At 46.7% G+C, this 27462-nt stretch overlaps 1 protein-coding gene across 2 annotated transcripts; it reads left to right on the plus strand.

Annotated features, from left to right (window-relative positions):
* Nucleotides 1-27053, plus strand: PRPSAP1 (phosphoribosyl pyrophosphate synthetase associated protein 1). Of its 2 annotated transcripts, XM_059828300.1 has the most exons (11): nucleotides 1-12; nucleotides 750-861; nucleotides 9493-9545; nucleotides 11192-11258; nucleotides 15578-15750; nucleotides 16188-16303; nucleotides 17351-17406; nucleotides 17937-18082; nucleotides 24407-24477; nucleotides 25180-25326; nucleotides 25961-27053. In XM_059828300.1, the coding sequence occupies exons 2-11, from the start codon at nucleotides 779-781 to the stop codon at nucleotides 26117-26119; spliced, it is 1071 nt and encodes a 356-aa protein (XP_059684283.1). In that variant the 5' UTR covers nucleotides 1-12; nucleotides 750-778; the 3' UTR covers nucleotides 26120-27053. The 2 variants fall into 2 exon arrangements, with proteins under 2 accessions (XP_059684283.1, XP_059684281.1); XM_059828298.1 differs by lacking the exon at nucleotides 1-12 and having other exon boundaries at nucleotides 698-861.
* Nucleotides 27054-27462: the final 409 nt, after the last annotated feature.

Consider the following 27462-nt stretch of genomic DNA (forward strand, 5'->3'; position numbering starts at 1 on the left):
GCTCCTCCTCAGGTACCGGCGCTGTTCGGGCAGTAGCTGATACCACCCTCCCGCTGCGAGGGGAGAGCGCGGACGCTGTGCCCTCACCTAAGATGGCAGCGGGGGCGGACTCTCCCCGCGGATAAGATGGCCGCCGAGGGGAGCGGCGCTCTAGCCGGGTGGCGGAACTCGCTTGGCTGGGTGAGGGGCGCGGGAGGGGACCTCTCCCCGGCCTCGTAGGCACCCCCCCCACGGGGACCCCTTACCCCACCACAGGGACCCCCCTCCACCCTTGCTGCCTCACAGGGAAGCCCCCTCGCGCCCCCCTCAGCTCACCCCCCCCCTTCCCCTGCCAAGGGAACCCTTCTCTGCCTTGCTACCCCCACACCCCGATTTTGGGGGTCTTCCCGCCCCTGGTGCACGAGGTGCCTCTGGGTTGGGGTGTGTTTGGGTTGGGGTGTGTTTGGGTTGGCGTTACCCGCGGCCTGGGTCCTGGGGGGTGGGAGTTGCTCTGCGGGGGGTGCTCTGCCCCCCCCCCCCCCCCCCCCCCCCCCCAGCTGCTGCTGCTCCATATTATTTTAATAGTCATCTTTTTCACCACCCCTCTTTTAATACGTTGCCACAGGAGTGGACCAGCAAGACCAGAGAGAGCGGAAGGGTTCCCCTCCTCCTCCCCACCCCTTAAGGGGCGGTGATCGTGGCGGAGAGGAAGAAAAGGATGCCACGGAAGCTGTTGTTGCCTTATAAATCTGTTTTTTCTCACTTTCGAGCTCCACGGGGGTTGCATGACTCTTTGGCGATGAACGCAGCCAGAAGTGGCTACCGGGTCTTCTCGGCCAACTCCACGGCAGCCTGCACCGAGCTGGCGAAGAGGATCACGGAGTAAGTTCCCTCTTTTTCAAGTTTCTCCCCCCGCCCCGAGCTCTCTGAGCAGGCAGGCTTTCGTCAAAGCGGCTGGAGAGGCTCTTGGCGTCCTCCCACCTTCCCAACCCAGAGGTGTCTGCTGCAAACACCTTTCCTGTAGAGGTTTTGCTCTGAGAGTGTTCAGCAGCTCTGCCCTTCTCCTCCTCGGCGCTGGCTCATCCCTCCTGGTAACTCAGTTTGACCCAGCGACGAAAATGGACTGGCTGCTTTCTGCCTCTTGTGTCTCTGACATCCATTTCAAAGCTGGAAAGGCCAGGTTGCAGCAAAGGCTGTGACTTTTGGGGAGGGAGAAGGTGAAACTTGGCTGAAGAAACCTCAGAAAGCATTTTAACTGGTTTGGGAAATGCTCAAAACTTTCTCTGCAGCTTTTCGTGGGGACGGGCTGGTGACCTTGTGTACTCAACAGCTTCACTGCTTGGGGCGTGGGATCATTGCCTGTGCAGACCTCGCTACAACACCAGCAATTGCACTAACCAAAGTGGAGTAGTGAATCTGCATTTTGGTGGGGTAGGAGAGGTGGGCAGCGCATGCTAAAAAAGAGAGTTGAGTTTAGGGATAGAAGTGTGTCGTGTCCCCCCCCCCCTTTTTTTTTTTCTTAGCCCATCGATTTGGGCAGTTTGACCTTGACTTGGCAGGGATGGATGCGCTGGGTCCTGCTGAAGGAGGGGTGTAACAGCTGGCTCCAAAATGGGGCTCTTGCTGCACAGAGGAGCACTGAGTTTATCCTGACACTTGATCTTTTGTTTTGAATTAGTTTGGTTCAAACTGGGGCACTCCCAGGCAAAGGGGCTTTTCTGAGGCAGGCATCTGTGTATTGGGGAGCTGTCATCCTAAAGCAGGATTTGGGTTTCCTTTCTGCTTCTTCTCAGCTACAGTTCCTAGGAAGCTGCTCCCAAAATCGAGGGGGCTTAGTGCTTGTTTGCCTGCCACAGCAGATAGCATCCTTGCTACCCCGTAGGCAGCCGCTGGCCTGTTTCTGTCTCCAAGAGCATGCTTAAATTGGAAACATTACTAAATACGGGTGTGCTGACACCTTAAACTGCAAGGACATTTTGCTATTTGTCCAGCTAGCTTAATAAACAGTGTGTTCAGTCCTTAGCACAGATTATCTCCACGAAGCTGACTTCGCTGTTTGGCTGGGATCGCTGGTGTTGATGGGATGCGTGTTGGATAATAACGATAGACTTCTTTGAGTGTGAGGTGGAGAGGGAAATCCTTGTGTTTGGGACTGGAAAGCTTTTTTTTTTTTTTGCTATATTTGGTCAGTTCCATATCAATTTCCCTTCACAGATACAACTCTGAAAATAAAGTCTCTATATATAAAAAAGTAAGTTTTGCTGCAACAGATGGGACATGGTTTTACAAGGCTTGTCCTGTTGCATCAACACAGAACATAACAGAAGTCCCCTGGGGACAAGCTCCAAGTTCTCAGGACTGAAAGAGCAAATGGGCAATCTTTATTCTCTGCTCTTTGTCTTAAAAATAACTCACTTTTTTTAAAGATGTAATGAGAAGAGACATGGAGCAGCCTTCCCCGGGCCGTGGCACGCACAGCTGGCTGCATGACGTGCTGGTGTAACCGTCTGCGGGGTTCCCAGTGATGCTTTGAGGGTGAATGACAGAAGGATCTAGACAGTGACTTCCTGGCTGTCCTTCACAAAGTAAACTTTCAACAGAGGTGATGCGGGCTTTTTGCCTTGGCTCTAACATCAGCGAGGAAGTTGGATGCTCCGGTGGTGGTATGAGCAGTGTGATACACAGCTACTGCTTCAACTGAGACTTAAGGATATGTAGCTTTACTGTCTGTAAAATGGGAGCAGTGACCACTCTGAAATGGAAAGGTGTGAAGCATTATATGCGGATGAGGTTTTGTTGGAGGGGATGCAAAATCTGGAACCATTAATAGTACAAATTTGCCCACAGTAAAAAGTCTGTATTTTCAGTATCTCATGTGGTGGTTTTGCACTGACTTCCCTTAGGAGCTCAGGGGCTGTTTGAACACGTTTGTAATACATCCCTTGTTTTTTCAGGTTGCAAAAGATGCGTGGCTGCTGGCTTTCCCACTGTGTCACATCCCAGCCTGTACTTTGCTGGGGAGGTCAGTTGCGCCTTTTAATAGAGTTGGAGCAGTCTTATAAGGGTGAGTCTGTCCTCTAATATTGTGCGTTCTTTTTAAAGTTTTTTTATGACCTTTAGTATAAGTAGTAAAAGAACTTTAAAACAACACGCAATATTAGGAGTAGGGCCCCTTGAGACACTTGTCCATTTAGGCTCTGTTGCTCTTTGCCTGTAGGTATGATGTTAAAATCAATACTTGAGGAGTCCTGGCTTATTCTTTTTTAAAATCTCAGGCCTGGGGAGGAGCAGTGTGACATAAACCAGACATCTGAAAGCTGTTCAATCTCCTCGCTTCATTTAATGCAAAACTTCCAGAGTTGCTTTCGATTCAGGTTCTGAGCGTGGCATTCTGGCACACTTCCAATCTTTACAGTTTCCTATTATCCATTCTTGTCTGGTTATAGGATGAGTAACTAAATGGTTAGTCTAACTTTCACTTTGAGTTTTCAGGGCTTTTGTTTATCTTAGCATCTGCCAGGGAGAGGAGATGGTTCTGGCTTAAGAGAACCAAATACCTTGTGAAACTTTAAATAATAAAGATGCTCCTTAGATTCAGGACCACTGAAACATAAATAAGACCATATGTTTACTTGTATCTTACAAAATGAGAGGGGTGATGTTTTTTTTTTTAAATTCTTTCCCAGATGGAAAGAAAACTCCTGCTGTAATTAGGACATTTGGCACCTGATTACAAGCTGCATTTGCAGGGGAGAAAGATAATTTCTGTGACCAGTGCCGATCTCTAGAGTCCAACAGATGCATTTCGATCTCCCTCTGACTGCAGTGTTTGGCGCAGAGGGTACAAATACTACGTTCCACTCCCTGCTTGTGTGTTTGGGTTGGAAGGGATTGCTGATTAAAGCTTGCTAATGCTTCCCCAGCGCTCCTGCAGATCTGCGGTATGTGGGACACGATACTATCGTAAACTCGTTGCACACTGTGGATGTGAGTATTCTAGACCGTCATTTGGTTTGCAGGACAGAAAATGCTGGTGATCTAAAGATAAAGGCAATGCTGTGAGCCTGAACTACGTGGAGTGATGAGGAAAAGATGGAGACTTGTGTTCTGATCTCTGGTCGTAGGGAGCTGGGTACACAACGCTAAAACCAGGGTGGTGGTTTCTGTGAATGAGCAGGAGGTGAGCCCTGCTTTTGGAAGAGATGGTATGTTAGGGGGACTCACAGCAACCTCCCTCGGCTGAAGGAGAATTTCTGATGGGATGGAGGAAGAGTAATGTCAGCCTTCCTCATTAGGTCATCTTGCCAGCATGTGAGAGGATGGCACAGGAGAGTCAGATCACAGGAACCTGGTGATGCTGCTCTCCCCCATCTCCAAACCCTGTTCTTGCCTTCTGGAAAGGGCTCTTGTGTGGTGCTGCGGGAGGAGATGAGGTGGCACCAACTCTTTTCCACCTCAGAAGATGCAGCACTGTGGCAGCAGGCTAACAGATATTACAGGGTGAAAGTGCATCAAAGGATTTTGGAAAGGGAAAAGAATAACCAGCTAAAAAGTAGTGTAGTTGGAGAGTTACAGGCAGGGGACGGTGCTGGGGTAAGGTGACCGTGGAGCAGTTGGGCTTTGAGATTTTCTGTGCAGCTTAGATGGAGCATGTAACGTGGCTGAGCAGATTGGCTTTGCGTGGTAGCTTTCTGTGCTGGCCAGCGCCAGGTTTAGGGGAGGTTCTTTCACGAGGAGCAGGCTGGTAGGACTAGAGGAAAATCTGCATGGGGTTTGCTGGTAGTTCAGCTGCATGGCTTTGGCATGGTTGGAACAAATGATGCAGCTGCTGGATGGCTCTGGGTACAAGTGGCAGATGAGCAGCAGGGACTTTCTTCAAGTATCCAGTTGTGCAGGGTAGATGGAGAGAGGTAAAGGAGAGCTCAGATAGTTACAAGGATATTTGAACAAGGATGTTGCCTTGTATCCAGGAAGCTGCTGTTACTTTTCCCTTTCCTGGCTTGTTCTTGAAGTGGAAGATTAGGAAATACACCCTAGAGCTGCCACTGTGCTAGCTGGACCAGTTGACTGATCTTTAAATAAAGATTTGCTCGAGTTTGAAAAGCAATTCAAAGTCAGCCTGTGGCTTGCTTTGGCCACAGTTAAGCACTGAGCAGATCCTCTGCTGTCAGCTCCAGGTCCTTCCAGAGTCTGGAGCAGTTCGTGGAGTCTGTAGGTGTGGGGAGAGTCGGGTATTTGCAGAGCTGAGACCAGTGAAAGTGTTTGTAATGAAGAGGATATTGCCAAAATAAAATCATATCCTAGTCAAGGGCTTTGTCTGTATGCAGATTTCTCTTCAAATTGCATGTTTCCACTGCGAGCTGTCTGGAAGCTTCCTTCGGAGATAACTTTACAAATGTCTTTTAGGTGCTTGTCACAGAGTGGGAGAAGGAAACCCAGCCCAGGCTGAGAGCCCTTCCCAGCGGTACCAAAACATGCTTCGATGGCATGAAATACTGCAAGTGCGCTTGCTCTTGAATGTTGATTCAATTAAACTTCAAGTCTCTTTTAACTGACTGTCCTTTGTCTCAAGAGCCTGGTACAGTGGTTTTTGACGGTCTTCAGAGGAGCATTTTAAAGTACAGTCTAATACAATCTCGTAGTGTTTCCTAAAATACTGCAGTGTGTCAATTCCTCATTAAACTATAGGTGTCTTCTGAGCTGTTCACATTTAGGCTGTGAATGTGAGGCAGATTTTATAAACGCTCTTATATCCACAGCTTAGTATCCTCTTGGCATGTGTTGAGACTGCAGAAAGTTAGATCATCTTTCCTGGTCAGTGTTTACAGAGAGAGATATTCCAGATCAATATAAATTTTTACTGGCCAGTTGCTCTGAGTAGGATTTTTAAAGCCATAAAGAGAATTTTTCTCTTAAATGCTATCAGGTCCTAGAGGAGTCGGTTTAGTGACGGAGCTGCTGTGAGCACAGCAGAGCAGAGCGAGGAGCAGGGCTTTCACCATCAGGAGCAGCGAGTGGTCACACAGGGAAAGCCTACACTGAGTTAAAAACTTTAAAAGCTGGGAGCAGCCTGGATTAGCAATACCTTGATCGCGCTGTGCCCAGCCCTCTGCACTGAGCTTGGCAGGACTGTATGTGCATAGCTTTTAAAAGATCCCAGTTCTGAAGACTGCTGCTTTTAAAAACAATGTCAAACTGAGTTTCTGTCTCTCTTGGATGGAGAAGGGAGCTTCCAGAAGTGAACTCCTGCTCTGATGTCCGCTCGGTGCTGGTTAACAACTGAGATTTCTGCAAATACTGTAAAATCAGCCTGACCGTTCTCCAGTCTTAAATATTTCAGTATTGGCAAAAGCCCCCAGTTCCCAAATGCCAAATACCGCACCATACAGCCGGCCTTTTGTTGATGGAGCTCATTTTGCTTAGAGATGTGATTTATCTACAGGACCTAAAGTATTATTTTTGCCAGAAGAAGCTGTATCTCTCTGCAGGGGTGCGTGCGCTGGGTTACCTGTAGTGGCAGCCTTTTCTTTCCTAGTGCAGATCTCATGTCTGCAGACAAGTGATCCAGTAATTGTGATAGCCCCTGCTCATACAGTTATGCTGTTAGTCCTGAAGTCGAATGCAAACGGAGTTCTTGCTGTCAGTTTAATTCCTCTATTGCCTAAAGCAAAGAGAAATTGGGAACCTCTGCAGGGGGAGGGTTTAGAGAGGAAGGAGCTGGGGATGGAGGGGAAAAAGGGAGAGGTGATGGGAGGGGGGAATTTACTTTTGAACTCTGTTACAAATGGTTACTCCAAGGCTGTGTGGTGGCTGAGGCCGTGCTCTGCCCTTGATTTCTGTGTAAATCTCCCTTTTGATACAAGTCCTGTGAAATTCGGTGTTTTACAACAGGAGCTACACAAACAGTCCCCTCTTTAATAGCCTTGGCTAAATCAAGGTTTTATCAGACTCCTGCACTGGCTGAAGTCTGGGCTTATGCAAAGCCCTCAGAAATGGATTTAGTGGAAGGTGTGCCCCTTGGGTAAACATACCTGAACTGCTTTGGTGGAGCTGCCCGTCGATCCATCTGCCATGCCTGTAGCTGGTGGGACTGCAGAGTGCTGCAGGCGGGGTTGATGTATGACTTTTATGGGCAGTTTTATCTCATATCCTTCCCATTGCCTCCCCTCTTGTTTACTTGCAGTCAGCAGTTGGAGCAGAGATGAGATTTATTGTCTGACCAGAGCAATCTATGACTGCTCATTCCTTTAAGTTTGCAGCTGCTTACTGTCTCTTCTGCTGCTATCCCTGCACCCAGGTTTGACAAGCTGAGCTGTTTAGTATCCCTGTTTCCATCCAGGAGCAAACTTGCCTTTCTGATTTCTTGTTTCAGCAGCACAGAAACAGCATTGCTGCTGTGTGATCTGAATAGAGGACCCCTGAGCTCTGGTTTCTTCTTGCCAGCTACGTCCTCGCAGAGCGTCGCAAACCTCCGCTGTGTTTGTTTGCCACCTCTTAGTGTTGAAAGTGCCACCTTCCAAGGGGTGTTTTGCTGAAATGTGTCCAGCTGGACAGTTTTTGAAGCTTTCCTTCCTGCCATGAGCTGCAGGGCTGACTAAGGGCAGTTGCACAGTCTTGTTGATGGAGGTTTTTTCCGGTAGTGAGGTAGGAACATGCTGTCTGCAGTGAAGTCAGGGTGCACGTGCCTCCAAAGGGATCTTGCAAGACCTGCCGTGCAGTTGTGGAGGAACAAGTGTGAGTCATTAAACATTTCCCTCCACACGCTGGTTTATTTTGCGTGTGTGTGTGTGATTCTTGAGCTTGTTTCAACTTGGATGCCTTGGCAGTGATTAGGCCAAAGCTTAGTGGTGGCAAATGCCTGACTGTCATCAGAAAGACAGCAGGATCCCAATGGGTGGCAGTAAGAGTTTGACGGATCCCATCTGCAAAACTGACCTTTACCGTGTGTCCATCCTAGGGCATGGCTTTGCTTGACCAGCTGCCAGTTCTTTTTTGAAGATACAAAGGCATCCTCAGTACCTTCAGTATTGCAGCTGCAAGTTTTAACCCAGCAGGGCTGGTGAGAGAAGCCAAATTCGAGGTTTGGGTGGCTTGCCTGCTCTGCACTGCGTGGTCCCCGGGTGATGCTCCACTCGGTACCCAAGCTGGGCTGGTTACAATCTCACATGTATGATTCTTGATGTGGGAGTTTACTCACCAGCCCCAGCCATGGCAAAACGTGCTGCCAGACACACGATCGGGAACGTGTGCGTGCCAAATACAAGCTTTGCAGCCAGCTAAGCAAATATATCGCATTGCATTCGAGTATCTGTTATCGCAGCTGTCCCGGGCACGCTTTCCAGGACAGCTTCTAGCTGAGACCTCCAGCTCGTGGGCTCATAGCTGATCCAGCAGTTGCTGGTGGGCCAGCAGCATGCTGGTGTCGGGCTGTCTCACTCATTGACTTCTGAAAAAAACGTATCCTTGTGACAATTTAAGTACGAGGCCAAGTCTGTGGTTAAGGAGGTGGAGAGGGACCGACCTCTGAAGGCGGTAGACCAGGGGAAAGCCAGCAACATGGTGTGGGCTCTTTATGTAGGGTTAGTCCCGATTCACGTAATTTTGGCACGTGTCCAGGTAAATACAGTATATGTGCAGACAGGAAACTACCGCTGTAATCAATGCGTTGAATAAAGGTATTTTTCAGGCATAAACTGTGTCCAAATCCAGCGTGTGGGCATGGCCACTGCGCAGACCCTAGAAGAGAAGGAGGGACTTGCCCTGTGCTCCAGCCAGCTGAGTTGCAGCAGCACACCTATCCCAAGCGTCTCGCTGGTGCGGGGTCTCTCGCCTGAGGCTCATGGTTAAAGCACATGTGCCTCTAAATACTTACTAATGGATTACTTGTCAGTACAGTTAAATACAGAAGTGTCACCTGAGGGAATAGTCTGCCTTTTGGAGCCTTTTAAAATGCAATTCAAAATGAATCTTTCTTATATAAGAAAGTAATTTAAAAAAAAGAAAGAGGGGGCAACTGTAGTCTTTGTTGTGATGAATGTTGTAGGTTTGACATTTGAGAAGAGGAAGGAGTAATTTGAAAAAATCAGAAAACTTTTTTTGAAGTTCAAATCTCTTCAATCAGCTGAGTTATTTCAGAAGGAAGGTTGGGGGGGGGAGAAGGCAAAGATGTGGAAGTCAAAAGTAGTGACTCAGTTGCTGTTAACAAGTCTGAGTAAATCATTAATGTTTAGTTCCACAACAGATCTGCCTAAGGTGGCATTGCATAGGCCAGCAAGATGTCTTTTGCCATCAGGAGACACAGCCTCTGCCACAGAGCAGCGTTCCCCAGGGACCTTGGAGGGAAGGAGACCCCCGGGAAGGGGGAGGACGCGTAGTTCTGCCGCCTGGCTGGTGCACTCAGCTCCCTATTAGGCAATGCTGTGTTTTATTGGTGTGTAGTGGTTGGTCTGGTCTCTGCTTTGGATCATGAACTGCTGGGTTCCTCTATTTTTAATTTCCTTTTTTTCTCTCCAGACGTCTCGGTGCTGAGCTGGGGAAATCTGTGGTGTACCAGGAAACCAATGGAGGTAAGAGAAATCTTTACTATTTGCAACTGTTTTGAGGTAATCTTAAAAATACCGGGTAACTCCATTGGTCAAACCAGTCTAGTAAGTGCAGTGATTCAGCTGTGATGTTACTGCTGTTCCTGGCAGTGCTAAACCTCCATGTCTGACCTTGGACAAAGCAATTAAACATGTTCCTTGTTTTCCCTTATTATCTCATTTGCCTGCCCGTCAGCTAACTCTTGTCTGAATGAGAATCCTACCTTGGGTGTTAGCTGCTACAAAATCTTACACGGTCTTGTGCTTAGCAAAAGATCTGCCAGGTTTAAAAGTAATGGCCTGCTTTCTAAGTGTCTGCCTTGCAAACTTTTAAATTATCCCCTTCTTCCAGTCTTCCCCTACCACAGGCAGTTTACAGCTGCCCTATCAAGGACCTGTCCTCTTGCTTTAAAGAGTGCAAATTCAGGACTGTGCTGGGGAGCGTGCCTCTTGGAGCTTGCTTTCATCTCTTTAAATGTAGCAAGCATCCATTTTCAGATGCTGGGCTGAAACACAAGAATATTGGCTAACAGAGTTCAGTGGCTAAGAGTCATTTACTGTTTCAAGGTCTCGGTTACCTTATTGCAAGAGAGACTAGAACCAGAGAGCTGATACAGGCGAGAGGAAGGGATGGAAATGGCACTGGCTCGGTGTGAGGGTTTTTGATAGCGCTGCTGCTTTTTACAGCCGGAGCGGGCCATGCGGTGTGTAAGCTGCCATGGCTGCGTATGGTTATGGTTGGGTTGGCTGTTGCGCTAGTGAGAGCTTGCTGCCCTTTGGGGTTAGTTTTAAATCAGGTCGCTTGCTACAAGGTCTGAAGTAGTTCCTCATCACTGCACAGCAAATCAGTCTGCTTTCAGCAGAGGCCCTTAAGGTTACTGCCAGTGCCCAGGCAATTAGACTTTGAATTTGGTAGCTGGGTAGATATTTCTCTCCTTTCACTTATCCCTGCCCTCTAGTTCATGACTGTGTGGGAAATGAGTGGCTAAGACAGGCACCTCGGGAAACCTGGTGTCATTGCTTTGGCTTTGCAGAGCTGCTTTGGGGCTTGGCTTTTGCATTTGAGTCTGGGCTGTAGGAATTGTGTTCAGCCGAGACCCGGGTTTCCAGCTCGTGTCAGTGTTGAAATGTCTTGACCTTGGTAGGGAAGTTGGGGACTTCTCCCTCGGAACTCTGTGCTGCTGTTGTTGCCTTGGGCTGTCCAGCCTGTATGCAGCAGACCTGCCACCGAGTACTAGAGGTTGTTCTGCTTTGGGTGGTTCATTGTTCACTAATGAATGTGGTATTGACAGCTTTCAGCACTCAGCATGGAGAAGTGAAAAGGATCTCTCATTGAGAGTTAGGTAATTGTCTTCTAAGTGTAAGAGAACAGCTATTCAGCCTCATTTTGCATTGTGAATATAACTAACTCACTGGTATGTCATGCAAGCTCTTTACTTCTCAGGACCAGCCTTTGGAAAATGCACTTCGCTCATCTGTCTGTGTGTAGTGGGTGTACGTGCACAAAGGGCAAAGGCGCAAGTCCTTGTCTACCCTGACCAGTGGGCAAAGTTGCTGCTAAAATATGGTGGGTTATCACTGTGAATCTGATGTTTGGAAACAAAACTGATTGTGTTTTCAATCCTTTTCAGAAACAAGAGTTGAAATAAAAGAGTCTGTCCGGGGACAGGATATCTTCATTATACAGACAATCCCCAGGTAAGGGACTTGTGGCCCAGTTTTACAGCTGTGATATGCTCTGAATTTCTGGTTCAGCAGATAGTTCAATAGGTTTGCTCGCTGTTAGCCAGCATTATAACCGGTCTCTTTTCCAGTGTTGTCATTGCTTTGACTTACATTTAAGACACCACATAGTGTTAAGCTGTTAAAATTCCCAGAGGATTGCTGGCACCGCAGCAAACTGAAACGCTTCCCATCAAATAGCTTAAGTGTGTCACTTGAGGCAAGAACAAGTATGACTGATGGCTTCAAGTGAAACATCCCTGGTCGGTGTGTTGGTGTCCTTGCAGGCTCAGTTGCTTGGTGATTTTTGACTGACATTTCCATTTCAGGATGTGCAATTTCCTTTGCCTTCCAATTACCAAGCAGCAGAGCCAGCAACAAACAGCGGCTATTGCTTTCATTGCAGGCTGGATTACTCTTCGCCTTTCACTGTAGTGATGTGAAACTAAATGCAGGTGGAAGCCTGTAGCTTCCCTCCTGTACTCTTATAGTTCTTAATGATGTTGAGTCTTTTCTTAAGTGAGCCTGTTTGGTTTTTATTTTGGGCTGCTCTAGCCTTGGAATAGGAGGAAAAAGAAGTGCTGCAAGTAACCAGGGGCCTAGAAAAGCAGCTGCTAACCCCAGGAACCCTGCTGCTCACTGGCTGAGGAAGGGAGTAGTGAGATCGCACTGGGACGGTGGTAAGGGAGCCTTCGTACAAATGATAACTGCTAAGTGACCAACTATGAGTAAAGGAGGTGCTGTTTTCAGAGATGAGGTATTGATAGGATGCCTTCTGCACAATCAGCAAAACAAGGATATTCCTGCTCTAATAGCTTTTTCCAAGTTACCAAATTCTGCTCAGATCTTGGAGATCACAAGAACTAGTAAGTGCCAGGGCTCAAGCAGGTAGTAGAATACCCCTGAAACAGAATTTTTCCTTGCTTGCCAAAGAAATAGAGCCCAGTGAGAATTCAAGTTCATTTCCTCTTCGTAATGCTTGGCCTGTTGTTAAAGAAATCAGTAGGACTACAAGATCAGCTTGCTCACTTCTGGAGTTCCTCTTGCAGGCTGAGACATTTTCCTAGAGCTCATCTCTCTCCAGAGAGATGCTCCAAGTGTTTCCTCCCCCAGGGAGCAACTGAATCTCCACAAGATGAAAATCCACTGATGCAGGATTATGTTTCGGGTGAATAGTGCCATTCTGTTGTCCCTTGTGAGAGAGTTCTCTGAAATAACTTGTAACTGAGAGCTGTGTAAACATGAAGGAGATAAGGTATTCAGAGAGCGATAACTCATAGCATTAGGGACAGCAATAGTTTTGGGGAGGGGAAAAGCTCCCCTGCTTTTAACTTGTCGATCCCCTTATTTTTCCATAAACTGAATTCAGTGTTGTGGGCCAAGAAATGGATCCTTTTTAGCCAAAATGTTCAAGGCCCTCCAGGTAAAGAGCCACCGTTGTGCAGCCAGGTAATCTTCTTAAGTTGCAGCTGTGCCTTACTGCATTGCTTGAGGACAGGTTCAAGGGCTTCTCAGTTTTGCAGTGGGTTTCAGGGAGCTTTTCAGGAGAGTAAAAACAACAACTGTGTTGAATAATCTGAGAATAGGACTTCCGCACTCAGTAGTGGTTTGAAAAGCAAACAAAATATTACGACTTAGTAGGAAAGGAGTAGAGAGGGAAACAACCTTTTTATGCTGCAGTGTGAATTCACAGTCTGCATCTTAAACGCACAGAGAGAGAACAGAAAGACCTGAATATTTGATACAAGCTCCCTGTCCAAAAAGCATATAGCAGAACTAAAAAAGTTACAAAGACAGGTATCGTCCAAGACTGTTGGTGTGTGGACTAGCATTCGTATGAGGGAAAACCAAATAGCCACGTTTAGTCTGTAGAAAAATGAAGCAGTTAGTGATTTAGTGATACACTAAAGCCAAAAGGAGTCTTTTAGTGCTGAGTGTTGGTGCTGCTTGTTGCAAAGTCGATTGGCAGCTTCACATAAGCCATTTACTCAGCCCTGAGAACAGGGATCTCCACGGATGGGGAGCAGCGAGGGAGGCTCCAGGCTGCTGGAGAGGGGTGGTAAGTAGGGCTTGGGGGACAGCTGAGCTGGCTCTAAATGTCCTGGTAATGAGCTGACAGTCCCCGTGTGCGGTCTTGGCTCAGGCTTTACAGCAGTAACTGTGAGCCTGGCTTCAAGGCAGGAGGTGGGCAGGACAGCAAGGAGACTGGGATGCTCTCCTGGGTACCCGTTTTGGAGATGCTGTGGCTGGGGTTTCACCGTAGGTGGTGTTTCCCCCAATTAGTCCCCACCCTGAGCTGGGCCTTTGGTTGGGGTCAGTGCCTCTTGCAGAGGAGTGGATTGGTGTGGCAGCTGGCTGAGCGTGACGCATCCAGGAGGGTGCTCCTCGCCTCAGTGAGCCCCCCCAGCCCACCCACCCTGGGCCCTGCTGCAGGGACAGATGCATCTGCCAGTGCTGGCTGGTCTGCAGGAGCTTCCCGGAGTCCAGCGTGGGGTCCTGCTTGAATATTGAGAGCGGTGCTCCTCCTCCAGTCATTTCTCCGTCAGTATGCCTACCTGTGTGCCACAACAGCACCAAGACTGCTGGTGCCTTTTGAAGTCAGTGGTGACCCTTTCTCCCAGGAGCAGTCTTGTTCTCTATCTGCTTTCCATGTAAATATGTATTTTTTTTAAAGAGTAATTTGAAAAATAATGATGGAAAATAATTCAATTTCTGGGATGAACTTTAAATAGGCTTAAACTTGGCCACTTTGTTTTTGTACAACACTGATAGTAGCATCTTTTTCTCCTCTCGCGGCCCCACTGGCACAGCTAAAACACCAAAGGGAAGAAATGGTTCTTTGTTTGCTCGTTGTCCTACGTGGCAGGGGGCTATGTTTTATGTAATTCTTGGCTGGGTGCTTCAGAGCTAACAAAGCTTTCTTCTGTGTAAACGACATTGTGTGCAAGGGCTGGCGGGGCCAGCAGGAGAAGAGAGACCCGGAGCGCTCACAAATGAAGAGGCACAAACGGAGGTTAATTTCCAAAGGAAGGGGGAGCGATGGAGAAATGGAAATGGTTAGAAGTTTGTCACGGGTCACACAGACAGAGGCTCGGAAAACAGTATCTCTGAGCTCTTGGGGAAGCCGTCCCCAGTAGTCAGGAGGAAAATGGGTCCTTGAGCAATGTCTGGGTAACGTCCAAAAACCTCTGCAGAGCTTTAAGCTGCTCTGTGCTGTTTATTCCTCTGCAGCTTAGTGGAAAGATGGCCTGGTCAGCCCCTGCTCTGTCACCGTGGGCTCTATGGCTGAGCCACTGCCAGCGTTGCCCTCCCGGGGACCAGGTTAGGGAAGTGGTGTGTCATTTGAGGCTGTCCGCGCTGAAAACCCCCAAGCAAGGGTGTCTGCATTGTAGGAGTATTGCCTGTCCCTCTGTCTTCTCTGAAGTACATGTTCTTCAGTTCCCAAATGGTCTCGAGTCAGTTTGTGACGATGCAGGCAGTGTCTCTTGGTTTTAAGGAACTAAAAGGGCTTGGCTTCTTTTTTCCCTTTCCAAAATGAATTAAAATGGAGATGAAGACACTCCTGCTGGGCCACGCCAGTCATCGTGGTGAAGCTAACTGAAAATGGGGTTTTACATGTATTCCTTGCTGTGCTCTACAGATATGTTCTGCCTATGTTGCTTTTTTGTTTTTTCTTTCAAGAAACAGTCGTTTAGCATTTACTATTGTTCCTTCCATCTCTAGATAAGCTAGATAGCGTGGAGATGCTGACCTTCACCAAAGTGATGTGTCTGGACTTTGTACTGCTCCAAAATGCAGTATTTCTTAAGACAGGAAAAATAACCTGCCTTACATTGTTAAAAATAAAAATACCCTAATAAATTCAGTGTGGATGAAGTTGTGTTGGCTGCATGTGTGCTGCTTCTTTAAAAGACTATTTTATTTCAAAATACACTGTGTGAAGTGACATTTCTTCCAACATAAATGAAAAAATGCCTTTTTTTTGTTGTGATGATGGAGGGAAATCATCATACACGTCGTGTTAGAATACAAAATCAAATTCCATTCCACAGCTCTTGAGTGCTGGAGTTGTGCCCTGTACATATAACAGTTGATTGTAATGTGCTGTGGCATGATGGAAGGAGCTTTACAACTACAGTCTGTATACAACTACAGTCTGGGTCTTGCATACATTAGCATAAGATGTAGCATTATTTGCTTGGAAGTTTGGTGAGGAGAGGTATGGGTATAAAAGGAAAAGGAGTTGCACTGGAAAAATACCTACTAATACTTGGAATGGTTTTCAAATCTCCTAGAGATGTGAATACTGCTGTCATGGAGCTACTGATAATGGCGTACGCACTGAAGACTTCCTGTGCTAGGAACATCATTGGGGTCATCCCTTACTTCCCCTACAGCAAACAGAGCAAAATGAGGAAGAGGGGCTCTATAGTCTGCAAGCTGCTGGCTTCGATGCTCGCCAAGGCAGGTGAGTGTCACAGGGAGCAGCAGCATGGCAGGCTTGGATGCTACAGTGCATCTGGCTGCTGGGCATCCCAGAGGACGTCTGTCCTACCGTTCTTCTCCCGTTCGATGTGGGGACGTGCTGCCGAGCCTTTGAGCCTCTTTGGGGGAATTAATTTTCTTCAGCTTAATTTTATTTCTTTGTAACTCGCATCTGGGGAAGTGGCCTAGAAGTGTCATACTGAAATACAGTGTCAGCCTAGTGCTGTAACTTATCGCATGCCTGTTTCTCATTATGTCTTTGGAACTTTTTACATTATGCTGTTTATGCTTATTTTATCACATGGCATGATAGTCTGAGTAATAACTAAAATAGTCTGGAAAACGGAGATATTTGAGGAACTCCAGCCATGTGGGAGTCATCTCAGTGAATTGTTTTTTTGGTTTTCTTTTTCCCCTTAGGTTTAACACACATTATCACTATGGACCTTCATCAAAAGGAAATTCAAGGCTTCTTCAGCTTCCCAGTAGACAACCTGAGAGCATCCCCTTTCTTGCTTCAGTATATACAGGAAGAAGTGAGGTTACTCTAGTTCTATATATATCGACTTGTCTTAACTCATCTTAGTGTGATAGCAGCATTTGGCCTCCGCTTACGCAGAGGTTGCGTTGTCAGGTTAGGTCAATCGTTCTGTTCATGAATTCTTTCTTAGGGAGTACCTGTTGCATCTTTCTTAGGGAACTGTGAAAATGTTATATTGTATGATTGTACCTGGATAGAAGTTGAACTCGACCATAAGCAGAAGATGAGCTTCATGTCTGTGGAGTTAGTGCCATTTCAGAGATGCTATTTATGCTCCTGCATCTAATCACCATTTAAATCCTGTTAAACTTGCCTCCCCTCGCCCTTTGTTCTGCGGTGGATGTCTGACTGCTGTGAATTATTGATAGACTTTGTCTTGGGCTGAGTGTAGGAATGCTGAGCACAGCAGGGCTGGGGGCAGGGCATGGAGGTTTTATTTTCCATGTGCAAAAGATGATTTATGCCCACACGGTGAGAACAAGGCGTATGGGGAGAGCAGGCCCTGGGTTCAGACCTTCTGCTGCAGATAGAAGTAGCTGCAGCTGGTCCATGTAGCATAGGTTAAACACAGTGAACATTCCCACCTTTGCCCATTTTGAACACGACGCCAACGCCTGCTCTGCATGGGCAGTGGTGCTTTGCATGCTGCTGAGAGCCAGAGTTTGACACTTCTGGTCCCCAGGGCCCATCACTACACTTTCCCCTTCCTTCCCCGCGCCGTGCACGGTGCCCTGTGTCTCGGACAGCTGTGCTCGGCACTGCAGACCAGTCCATAACTTGTGGGCACCAGCAGGGAAGGAGGCACAGAGCTGCAGTCGCACAGAGTCGGACCTGCGGTATTGCCTGTACTAGACTTGTGTTGCATTTGGGGCAAAATACGCAAATACTGGTGTTGAAAACAAGTGCAATTGCCTCTCTAGTTTCTTACCACAGAATGAAGATTTGGGGTTGGGGAAGGGGAGTGGGCGTGATTCTTCAGCCATGTATCAAATCAGTTACTAGCAAGAAGGTCTTTACTGAAATAACTTTTTATCACATCTAGATTCCAGATTACAGAAACGCAGTTATTGTAGCCAAATCTCCTGATGCAGCTAAAAGGTAAATAGATTCTTTACTAGCTGGTTAAAAGTAACTTGGAAAAGATCTGGGCTGATGGGAAATACACGAGGAAAAATATGTGAGGGTCGCAAATGGATCAGCAATCTGGTCCATATGTCCTTTGTGGCTGGAAATGAGATGGGCATCTGTAGCGGTGCAGATGGGGAGCTGAATTTTGCAGTCCCAGCCCTGTGGGTGTAAACTCAGGAGGTCTCTGCTGCTGCAGAGGTAGGTGGTTCACCTGGGCTAGGATCAGACTTGCTGCATGAGCTTCAGCAGTGCCTGACCATCTCAGAAAGGGTTTAGCATAGGGAGGAATGCCAGGAGACCCCTGTGGTGGAGTCAAGGGGTAGAGTGGGCTGTGGGATATCAAGAAATCAAGAGTCTCTTCCAGTGAAGTTTCTTGCTGGGGAGCAGCCACAGAGGTGCAGCCTTTGCTTGCCCTGTTGGGTCTGGGAGAGGTGTGCTGCATGGGGCTGTGAAGATGCATCATCCCAGTATCTTCCTGACATGCTGTGCTTGTCCTGCAGGGCTCAGTCTTATGCTGAGAGACTACGGCTGGGACTAGCAGTGATCCACGGAGAGGCTCAGTGTACAGAGCAGGACATGGATGATGGACGTCACTCCCCTCCAATGGTCAAAAATGCAACTGTGCATCCTGGTCTGGAGCTGCCATGTAAGATTAAGCTTCTCTGCTTATCTTTGGGCAAAAAAAGAGAGAAAAGTTTGGAGGGAAATTGCTGTTGGTTTAGCTGGGTAGGTATAACCAGCCTAATGGCAGTTGGACCAGTGGAATTTTTCTCGTGGAAAGGTTGATATCAGCGAGTTGTAGGAGAGGGTACAGGGGGTTTTGTTTAACTCTTTCTGGCCATGTAGAGAATCAGTGTTGTTCCCTTTGGCTGTGCCCACTCAACAGTGTTGGACTGGCAAACCTCTGCTAGAGGTGGTGCTTTTAAAGTGCTCGGCAGCAAAACTCATTGAGCTAATGAAACAAAAGAAATGCAAAAGTGTAACTAACATGGGAACAGCCACTGAGACAGGCCGCTGTACCCAGTGTTGAGGGGAGGGCTGGCCTTTGTCTTCCCCTCCTGCTGCAGCCATTGTTACTGCTGGAAAATTTCGTCATCTTGGGAGCCAGGAGATCATGTTCCAGTGTCTGTTTTGACAGGGTTTTGAGGCTTGTGTGGCTAGGGTAAATAGGTTCTCCGAGAGCATTGCTGAGCTTCTTCCTTTGCTCTTACCATCAATTGATAAGCTGCTGTTTTGGGAGCACAGAACAAAGAAAAAAGGAGGAAACCTGTATTTTGGGAAATGCCATCCTCTTAGGATTGCTTGTACTCCTGCAACAGCAGCAGTCAAGCAACAACAGTACAAACAAAATCCAGCTCACTTTCAGGAGGATTTTAGCTTTCTAGGTAGGTGGTGGTAGAACAGAAATTATGCGTGCAGTGAATGTGGCTGAGAACTGACTGTGGGAAAGAATGCATGTTGCTGTATGTGGTAAGAAGCTATCCGTCATGCAGTCAAACTTAATTATACTGGCAGTGGCTAGGGGTACTGATAAGCGTCTCCTCTTGTCTTCTGAAGTTTAGGGAGAACATCCAACCAGTTTGTGGGCAGGTCGCGGAGGGGGAGGCAAGTAAGACTGCAGACGTTTTGCATTACCCCAGTCATTGCTCGCTATAATACAATCAGTTAAACAATGCTTATGTTGCTGGTGAAACTCCTCTTGGGCCTTGGGGGGCAGGTGGGGTTTGGCAATAAAGTTTGGGACTTCATCTTAATTGTCCCCCTTCTGACAAGGGGATTTTTTTCATGCGCTTCCAATAAAACAGGAATTTGCATGGTTGCTCTTGGCCTTTTCCTTCCCCTCCTACTCTGAAGAGGATGCTGTCCTCCAAAATATCACCAGCTGACATTTGTCTGCTACCAGGGCATTGATGTGACTGAATTTTTATTTCCAACCGTGTCACTTCAAGGAAGCTCAGCCATGGGAGCTTGTGCTGCTGGAGAGCCCTGTAAATAGCAGCTCATACAGAAATGTGCCCTTGTCCAGTTTAGGTATGATGCTAGTGGCAAACTGTTTTCAGTCCTAAGCTAGCCAAACACAAACTAATTTGCTGTGTATCACCACTTCCTTATTTTATCTCCTGCAGAAACTCAGCACTTGACTAATGACCTTACATTCCTACATGCCTAAGCCGTAATTGTAAAACAAGCTGTGGTTTGGTAGCTTTCTGTCGGGGGTGAGATGTGGGGTGGATTATGGGGTGAGCCTGTCCAGAACTCTCAGCAGAAAGTTGCTTTTCTCTACAGTTTTCTAATCTTAATAATAGATACCTGGTTTTGAACGAGTTTTGAGTGAGCTGGAATCTGTTACTGGAGGTGCAGAATACCGAGGTAATATCTGTCTAAAAGCAGTGTGTAAGCTTCTAGTGCATCCTGGTTGTGTCGCAGCCTCTGCCATGGAGCTGCGCTCTGCCAGACAGAGGTGAAAATGCCACTAGGGTTAGGGATGCAATGCTGTGAGTCTGTACTTAACCTCTCTGCTACGCCTCCTTTCTTGTCCGATTCAGTCATTTAAAAAGTGTCTTCCCATCTCAAGTGGCACATCAAACAAAACCCTTGATCAGCTCTTCCTGCCCTGTATGCCATCACCAGCAATCCCAGTGTTTTAAGGTCTGATGGCAGAGTGAAGCAGGGTTCGGTTATGTCCCTGTATTGTTGTTTGTGAAAGGTAGGACATGTGCTGCTCACCCAGAGCTGTATGCTTCCTTACACCAAAACTGGCCAGAAAAACCTCTGATTGTCGAAACAGACCTGGTCTCCAGGTCTGCCTGGCTCAGCTACCACAAACCTGGGTCTGGGCAGTTAGAAAGTGGAGGTACTCCTGGGGGGTGGCTGAGACTAACCATTGAGCATCCTGCTCTGGGCTACAACCACATCAGTGTGGAGCATCCTATCCTCTCTCTTTAGACTCTGCAGACCCCAGCAGTTGTGTTACAGCCAGAAGAGAGGCGAAACCCATATCTGGGAGCAGCCCCAGAGCCCTATAGCGATGACTTGTCGTTTATATGGTTCTTCATGGGCTTCCTAGTAAATTGGCTGGGCTCCTGTGTCCTGGCATGCACCTTTTCTCCCTATTCTAGTAGAGATCACGTGCCTTTAATTAACAAGTGTTACACGGTGTAATTGCTTATTTATTGTCCTGAGAGTGTGGCCTGATGCCATACTCTGATTTGGTGGCATATGGAGCTATAACAGAAAAATGCCAAAGGTGCTTCCAATTGCACTTCTTATAGTGCTGTGCTAAAGCAGCAGCAACAGCTCATGTCACTCAAAACACAGAAATCGGAGCCTTTGAGACAGGATGTCACTGCGAGGTTATTCTCTTTGATTGTGTGCTCTTTGTGTCTCAAAGCTTGCAGCTGGCTTGGGGCTGTGCTTTAGCAAATGCATGTGGACTCTTTGCATGTTTCCTGGTCCTGGAGAAAAGGAGTGGAGCACCATCTGTTAAAGCATTTCAGTGGCTTTGAAATTCAGTATTTATACAGATAGCTAATGGTCTGCTTCAAACCCAGAGCCCAGCAAACTGCCATGAGGGAAGAGAGTTTGGGTGAAAAACTGGAGTGACCGTAGGGCTGTTCCTACTTCCCTACCCCCATCTCTTTCCTCTGTTTAGGCTGGGCACGGGGATGTTATCTGTCCTTCCAGGTCAATCTCTTCACAAAACAGTTTGTTCTTGAGCAGCCTTTTGCTCATATACTCTGTTGTAAATACAGCATTATTTTACTTGGTGATTATAGCTTTAATGCACACTGTCAGCTCCAAACAGAATTTGTTTTAGCATTCCTTAACCCATTTTTGACTGCTTAATTAAAGCAACAGGTTTATGCACCTGGGAATGCTGTTTCTTCATGCCAGTGATCATCTCACCTTTAATGCATAGTACTTTGGTGTATATTACTCACATCAGAATAAAAGTGCAGGTCCAAGTGTTTGGCTGATGAACTTCTTTCCCCACCACCCCTCAGTGTTCTTTGATTTTCTTGTTTTATAAAAATGGTGGTTGGTTTGTTTTTTTCTCTTTTCTTTATAAACACCCCCCCCCACCAAGCTACAGATACCGCAAACATCTTCTCTGACTCTCCAGGAAAAAAAAAACCAACTCTCTTAACGTAAACTCATACATAATGCAAGGGGTTACGCCAGGCAGAAGTACACCTGTAGCTTACTTCTGTTGCCCTCTTTTGTCTACATACAAATAGAGGTTTTGTGTCTGGGAGGAAAATGTTCTTTATTAGTTGAATCATTTGTCAAGTCACCTTCTCGTAGCAGTTCTGACTTGCACATCTTGGTACATCCCAAGATTTTGAAGAAAGAGAAACTGGCCACAATAACCCTTGCATAAGCTCTCATTACGTTGGAACAATCAAACTTCTCTTGCGATTTGATGTGGTTGTGGGTAGATCTTTGGCTTGCAATTTTTTTCTTTTCTTTGCAGAGAAAATTGAACAAGAAAAAGGGAGAACATCTCTTTAGGATCCGGGTAGGTCGACATGTTGCCTACCATACTTCAAAAATAAAGCAAACTTGAAATACAGCATTTAAAAGCAGACAAGAGATGCGAAGCACTGCTAATGTTGCTAGCTGCTGTGTTAGCCTTTGAGCGTAGCAAGGAATGTATCTGCTTCCTTTATGGAATGGGAGGATACTGATTTGCTGAAACTTCCTGTGTTTGTCAGTAGAATAATGCTGAATTTCAGCTCCCTAAGGTCTGTTCACCATTGCTTAGAAAAGAGTTTTCCCTAGGCTGGCTGTTGTAAACAGAAATGGTACTTATCTGTGGATGCACACGAAGGATGGCATGGCAGCCAGATGTAATCCTTTCGTATTTCACAGCTCCCACAAGGAGTTTTGTTACTGTCCAAACTGGATAATAAACTAATAACTATTCTAAGCAGGTAGGTAGTGCCTGTAATTGAAATTTATGGTCTGATTATCTTTTTGTGATGCTTAATCATAGTCCATTACAAGAACTCTTCCTTCTCATAAGAATATTTTCCCTTCAGGATTTAGACATGACTTTGCATTTGATAAGAGACTCAGAAATAACAATGCAAGGGAGGCTGGGGAATCTGTGCTCCAAAGAGCAATTAACTGTGAAGTCCAAGGTAGCTGGGACTTTACTCATTGCTAGGTTTTGCAGTTAACGTAAGTTTGGTCAGAACAGAACTATTGGACACCCTTTATACAGTTTTGGTAGGCTTACGGAAAACCAGTCTGTGGGGTATGTCATGTGTATGAAGAAAAGCTCTACACATGAATCTTTGGAGCTGTGGTCTTTATAATTGCTCTCATCGCATCCCTCAGTCTGACTCACTCCCCCAGCTGTGCTTGCACTCTAAGCATTCCCAGGCACTGATGAGTTGTGGGAATAGTACTGGATCAGCCTGCTGTGCAGGATGGGGAGTTTCATGTAGGACTTTTTTGACCCAGGAGGGCAGAAATCAATGTTCAGACAGGCTTTTTGATGGGCAGTGGCTTGTGTTCTCATGCTGCTCAAGTGTTAAGTATTATATGGAAGTAGGTTATCTTAAAGGAGAAAAATCTTGCTATCTAGGGTGTCCAAAACTCCTTGGCATTTGAGAAGCGTCTGTGGCCAGAATCCTGGCAGGTCCTGAGCTTATGAAGAGGAGGGGTACAAAGTGCCTTTGTAGGACACTTTGATGCACTCCCCATAGAGAGCATAAAATCGGGGGGGGATGTGAGGGGTGTGCAGGTGGGCCAGGTAAGTGCTGCAAAATGCTGGATGGTTCCTCTTTGGTTCAGTGATTAGATCAGCCCAGGTTATCATCTAATGACACGTGCATGCCCACTACTGTGTCCTTTCCATGCTGGCAGTTTTCGTACTGTGTTCACTGTATAAACCAGCACCCTACGGCAAGTGAGAGGTTCAGCTTATGGTCAGCAAGTCCCTGGCCAGTATCAGAGGCTGATCACTGTTTGGTGCGAGTCTGAAGACTGTGTTACATCTAGACATTCTCAGTGCATCCTAGTTCATATCTCTGTTATTTTTTATACTGCTGCTGGAAGTTTTTCAGGATAAAGGATAAAGCCTGTTACATGTGTAGTTTTTGCATGAGCCATGTCAGTGCAAAAGTAGAGCCAGGAGGGAGTGGAACCTTATTTCCTGGTTCATCTCTTCACCATGTGTCAGATAGCACAGCTCATCAATGTATCCTTTTGCTTCCAGTTGCTGGTGGCACCGAGCTTGTAGAATTGAGTTTGAACTGGATTTTGTCCTGCTCTTTCCATTAATCCACTTAAAAAAAAAAAAAAAAAAAAACAAAAAAAAAAAACAAAAAAAACACAACACAGCAAATTTGCTTCTGCAAACTTCCTTAAGCTTTCTTTGCCTGAGCAGGTATTATTAAGGTCCTTACGCCCTCTGAAAGAGCCTTGTGTGTTTGGTGATATGAGAGAAAGCCAGCAAGCTGCAGTGCAAGTCTCAAATCCTTCAGATGAATTAGTGAGTCCAGCAGGTGAGAAATCGCACCTTGTAAAGCATATGCCCTTTGTGTTGCTCAGAGAAGCCCGTTTGTTGATCCCAATCATGAGATACTTTGTGCTCCAGAACAGGCCCTGAAAAAAGGGGTAAGTCACTGACGTTTTGCATAAACTAGGCGCTGCTTTGTAGCTCTCCTTGCACAGGGGTCTGTTAGGTGTTTGGATTTGCTTAGTCTCTCTGAGGTGAGTACGAGGTCCCCACAGAAACTGAGAGTTTCATCTTTATGCAGCAGTGCTATTTATTTAAGGAGGAGAACAATGGTTAAACCAGTGGTTACCCACTTAGGTGGGTGTCAGGATAATGTAAAGCACATGTCTGTATCTGTGCACCAATATAAGACGCAGTTGAGGGCTGTGCCTCTTGTGTGGTGGAGCAGTTGCGGTTTGACTCAAGGCTAAATGACCTGGGCTTTTTTTTCTTCTTCTTTAGTGATGATGGCCAAGGAGAAACCGCCAATAACTGTGGTTGGAGATGTTGGAGGAAGAATTGCCATCATCGTGGTATGAATGTGATGGAGAGGAGGAGGGGGGGTGGCTTCGTCCCAGCATCTTTTCTTGAGCTGTTTTATCCCAGAGGGTAGGAGGGACTGCTGGTGTAGGGATGGGACCATGATTGTTACCACTGTTTTCTCCAATTTTCCTGGTGGCTTTGGTTATTTCAGCTTTCTGTTGAAAACCCTTCGTACTTCAGCACTTCAAGCCCTGAAATCTCCTTGCTCCCTTGAAATCTGCAAGTGTCTGATGTGTACAAATACTCAACAAATCCAGGACATGCAGAGAAATCTCCTGAAGTGTTTAAAAAAAAAAACCAACCAACTAAACATAAAAACTTGCTGAGCTTCTCGTGCTTGCTGTGGCATGCTGCAGTGTAAGTAATCAACATGCAGCTACTATCACCATGAAAAAAAATACCTTGCTGAAGATAAGCTCTGTTTGTGCATGTGCACGTGCAGAGACTAATTTGTTTCCAAGACACAATACTGGTTTTGCACACTAGCAAAAGGGTCCATAAATGAGGGAAATGGTGTTCACAGATTTAAGTCATGCACGTGGCTGTCCTTGCATTTCAACAGCAGCTGAAGTAGCCGGGGTTTATTTTTTTCGGCTGTGTGCATAGCCAAAGCCGCAGTACCTTGCAGATCCACTCCTGCCCTGCAGGCACAGTAAACTTCCAGTTTTGATGTTATTTCTGTTTCTTCTCAGGATGACATCATTGATGATGTGGAAAGCTTTGTAGCTGCTGCAGAGATCCTGAAAGAGCGCGGAGCTTACAAGATTTTTGTGATGGCTACTCATGGGCTTCTGTCAGCAGATGCCCCCCGTCTCATAGAGGAATCCTCCATCGATGAGGTGTGTCTGCTTTCTGGACTGTGGAGGAAGGGCTGGCTCTGGTGGCTGGGTTGATTTAAGGCACCAAAACCCACAAACTGATGTTCTTCCCCTGCCACATAACTCATCTCTGAAATGACTGGTTTCATCAGATGCGCGTGTGATTAATACTTGTTCAGATCAGATCTGCTTCTCTGTGTATGTTTTCTCCCTAATGCACAGATATTAGTCATCCCTGCCTGGACACTTCCCTTACTGCACCTGGGTGCATGTGTCTGCTTTCTTATTGTACAAACCTTGTACCTGTCCCTCTCCCCCAGCTGATGACAGACCGTTGGGTACATTAAGAGGATAAGATTTCAAACCTCGCCCTTAGTAACAAACATGTCAGATCCTGCGATCTAAATGGACCCATCAGCCTGTGCGGAGGTGGCTGTTGTAGAGTGCTGGTTATGCCGGTCCCCTCAACAGATTGACTGTCACATGGGGGAGACGATTTATTTTAATCTTTTTTTCTAACCTACAAGGATTTCTCCCCCTGAACGGTGAAACAGCAGGTACGCAGCACTGGTGGAGTTAATCTAGGGTAGCTGTTCAGTGAGAGTGAGCATATCAGCAGCACAACTAATGGTCTTTTCTTTCTGGCACTCCATAGGTGGTAGTAACCAACACAGTTCCTCACGAGGTACAGAAGCTGCAGTGCCCCAAGATAAAGACTGTGGATATCAGTTTGATTCTCTCTGAAGCCATCCGACGAATCCACAACGGCGAGTCCATGGCCTATCTCTTCCGCAACATTACTGTCGATGACTAGACCTGGAGCTGCCCCTGTCCTGGCTTCCGCAAGAGAAGGAAATATGCATGAAAAGGCAATACCATAAATTATAGGCATAACACAACTGTTTATTCTTGTAGGAGCATGAAGGTTTTCAGGGTCTTAAGCCATGAGATCTAATAGAAAAAAATCAACCTGACCAGCACTTTACAGGTGAATAGAAGAGGCCACTGGCAATGGGGAGGATTACATCTAAATTAAGAGAGATGGAGAAATGAGGTGGTGTTGAATTTTTAAGTTCCTTTGAATTTTTTTTATAGTGTGTTATCTCTTGCCCTGTAGGGGGGGAAAGAAAAGCAAAAAAAAGAAGTAGCTGTCAGTTTACGAGAAGGGAATAGAGTGCTCATTGCTGTGTGTGGGCAGCAAGAGGAGACAGCCTTTGGGTTTCTGTTTCTGACTGACTCGCCTGAAAGCGCTTCATTCAGGTGGCTGGGGAGGACGGCTTGCGGCTGGCAGAGCTGATCAGCAGAGCAGCTCCTTGCTGATTGAGTGGCCTCTCATCTCTTGCACAGCATAGCAAGGACTTCCATCAAAACTAAGGTAGCGAAACATCCAGAAAGGGCAGCTTAGGGCAAGCCATTCGCAGGGCTGCTCACATCCTTGTGTCAGGGCACTGGGAACAAGCTCATGTGTGTCTCCTAGCAGGGGAAGGGATGCTGGTTAATGTGCTGGCCTTTTCATTTTGTGAGCCTTGGATCATTGTTCTTCAGTGGCAAGTCACATGAGGGTCTAGGTCCTCACTTCAACACTTGTCTGCACTGCAAAACCAGGCGCAATTTCTGGAGTTGCCTGGGGCTGATGAGTTGTGGCGGTCTCGTGGGGAAGGGGAGTTGGAACAATATCTGCCTCTAATGCAGTTGTGCTCTCCAAAACAGTAACACTGAACCTGCAATAAAAAGCATAGGATTTTTCATTTTTGGTGCTTCCTGTGAACTCTGTACCCTCTGAGCAGCTGCTGCGTCTGTACTGTGGGGCTGTTGTTGTAACCAGGCTCACTTGGCAGTTTGTAGCCTTCTTCCACGGGGAAGGAGGGCTCACTGCTTGCTCCTTGGCTGGAGGGGACACTTGAGAAAGCCGCACAAGGTGCTTGTGAAGGGCTTTGTCTCCAGGATGATATAAGGATAAATTCCCAAACTGTGGTCTTCCCTCTTGATGAGGCCGACAAACACATTCCAGTAAAAGCTATACCACTTTCTAGCCTGCTGATGTGAAGAAGAAATCTTGCTTGGAGGCAGTTGCTTCAAAAGAGCACTGCTGATGATGGGCTGTCTCTAGCAGGCAGTTGTTTAGTTTTGCTTATCCTTAAACTTCTGCCTACATTG

The sequence above is a fragment of the Gavia stellata genome, chromosome 22 (assembly GCF_030936135.1).
Source record: "Gavia stellata isolate bGavSte3 chromosome 22, bGavSte3.hap2, whole genome shotgun sequence".
NCBI classification, from domain to species: domain Eukaryota; kingdom Metazoa; phylum Chordata; class Aves; order Gaviiformes; family Gaviidae; genus Gavia; species Gavia stellata.

Coding starts and splice junctions, on each gene's coding strand:
- PRPSAP1 (XM_059828298.1), top strand. CDS start 698: ATGCCACGGAAGCTGTTGTTGCCTTATAAATCTGTTTTTTCTCACTTT. Junction 16,304..17,350: donor TTCAGTATATACAGGAAGAA/GTGAGGTTACTC, acceptor TATCACATCTAG/ATTCCAGATTACAGAAACGC. Junction 24,478..25,179: donor GAAGAATTGCCATCATCGTG/GTATGAATGTGA, acceptor GTTTCTTCTCAG/GATGACATCATTGATGATGT.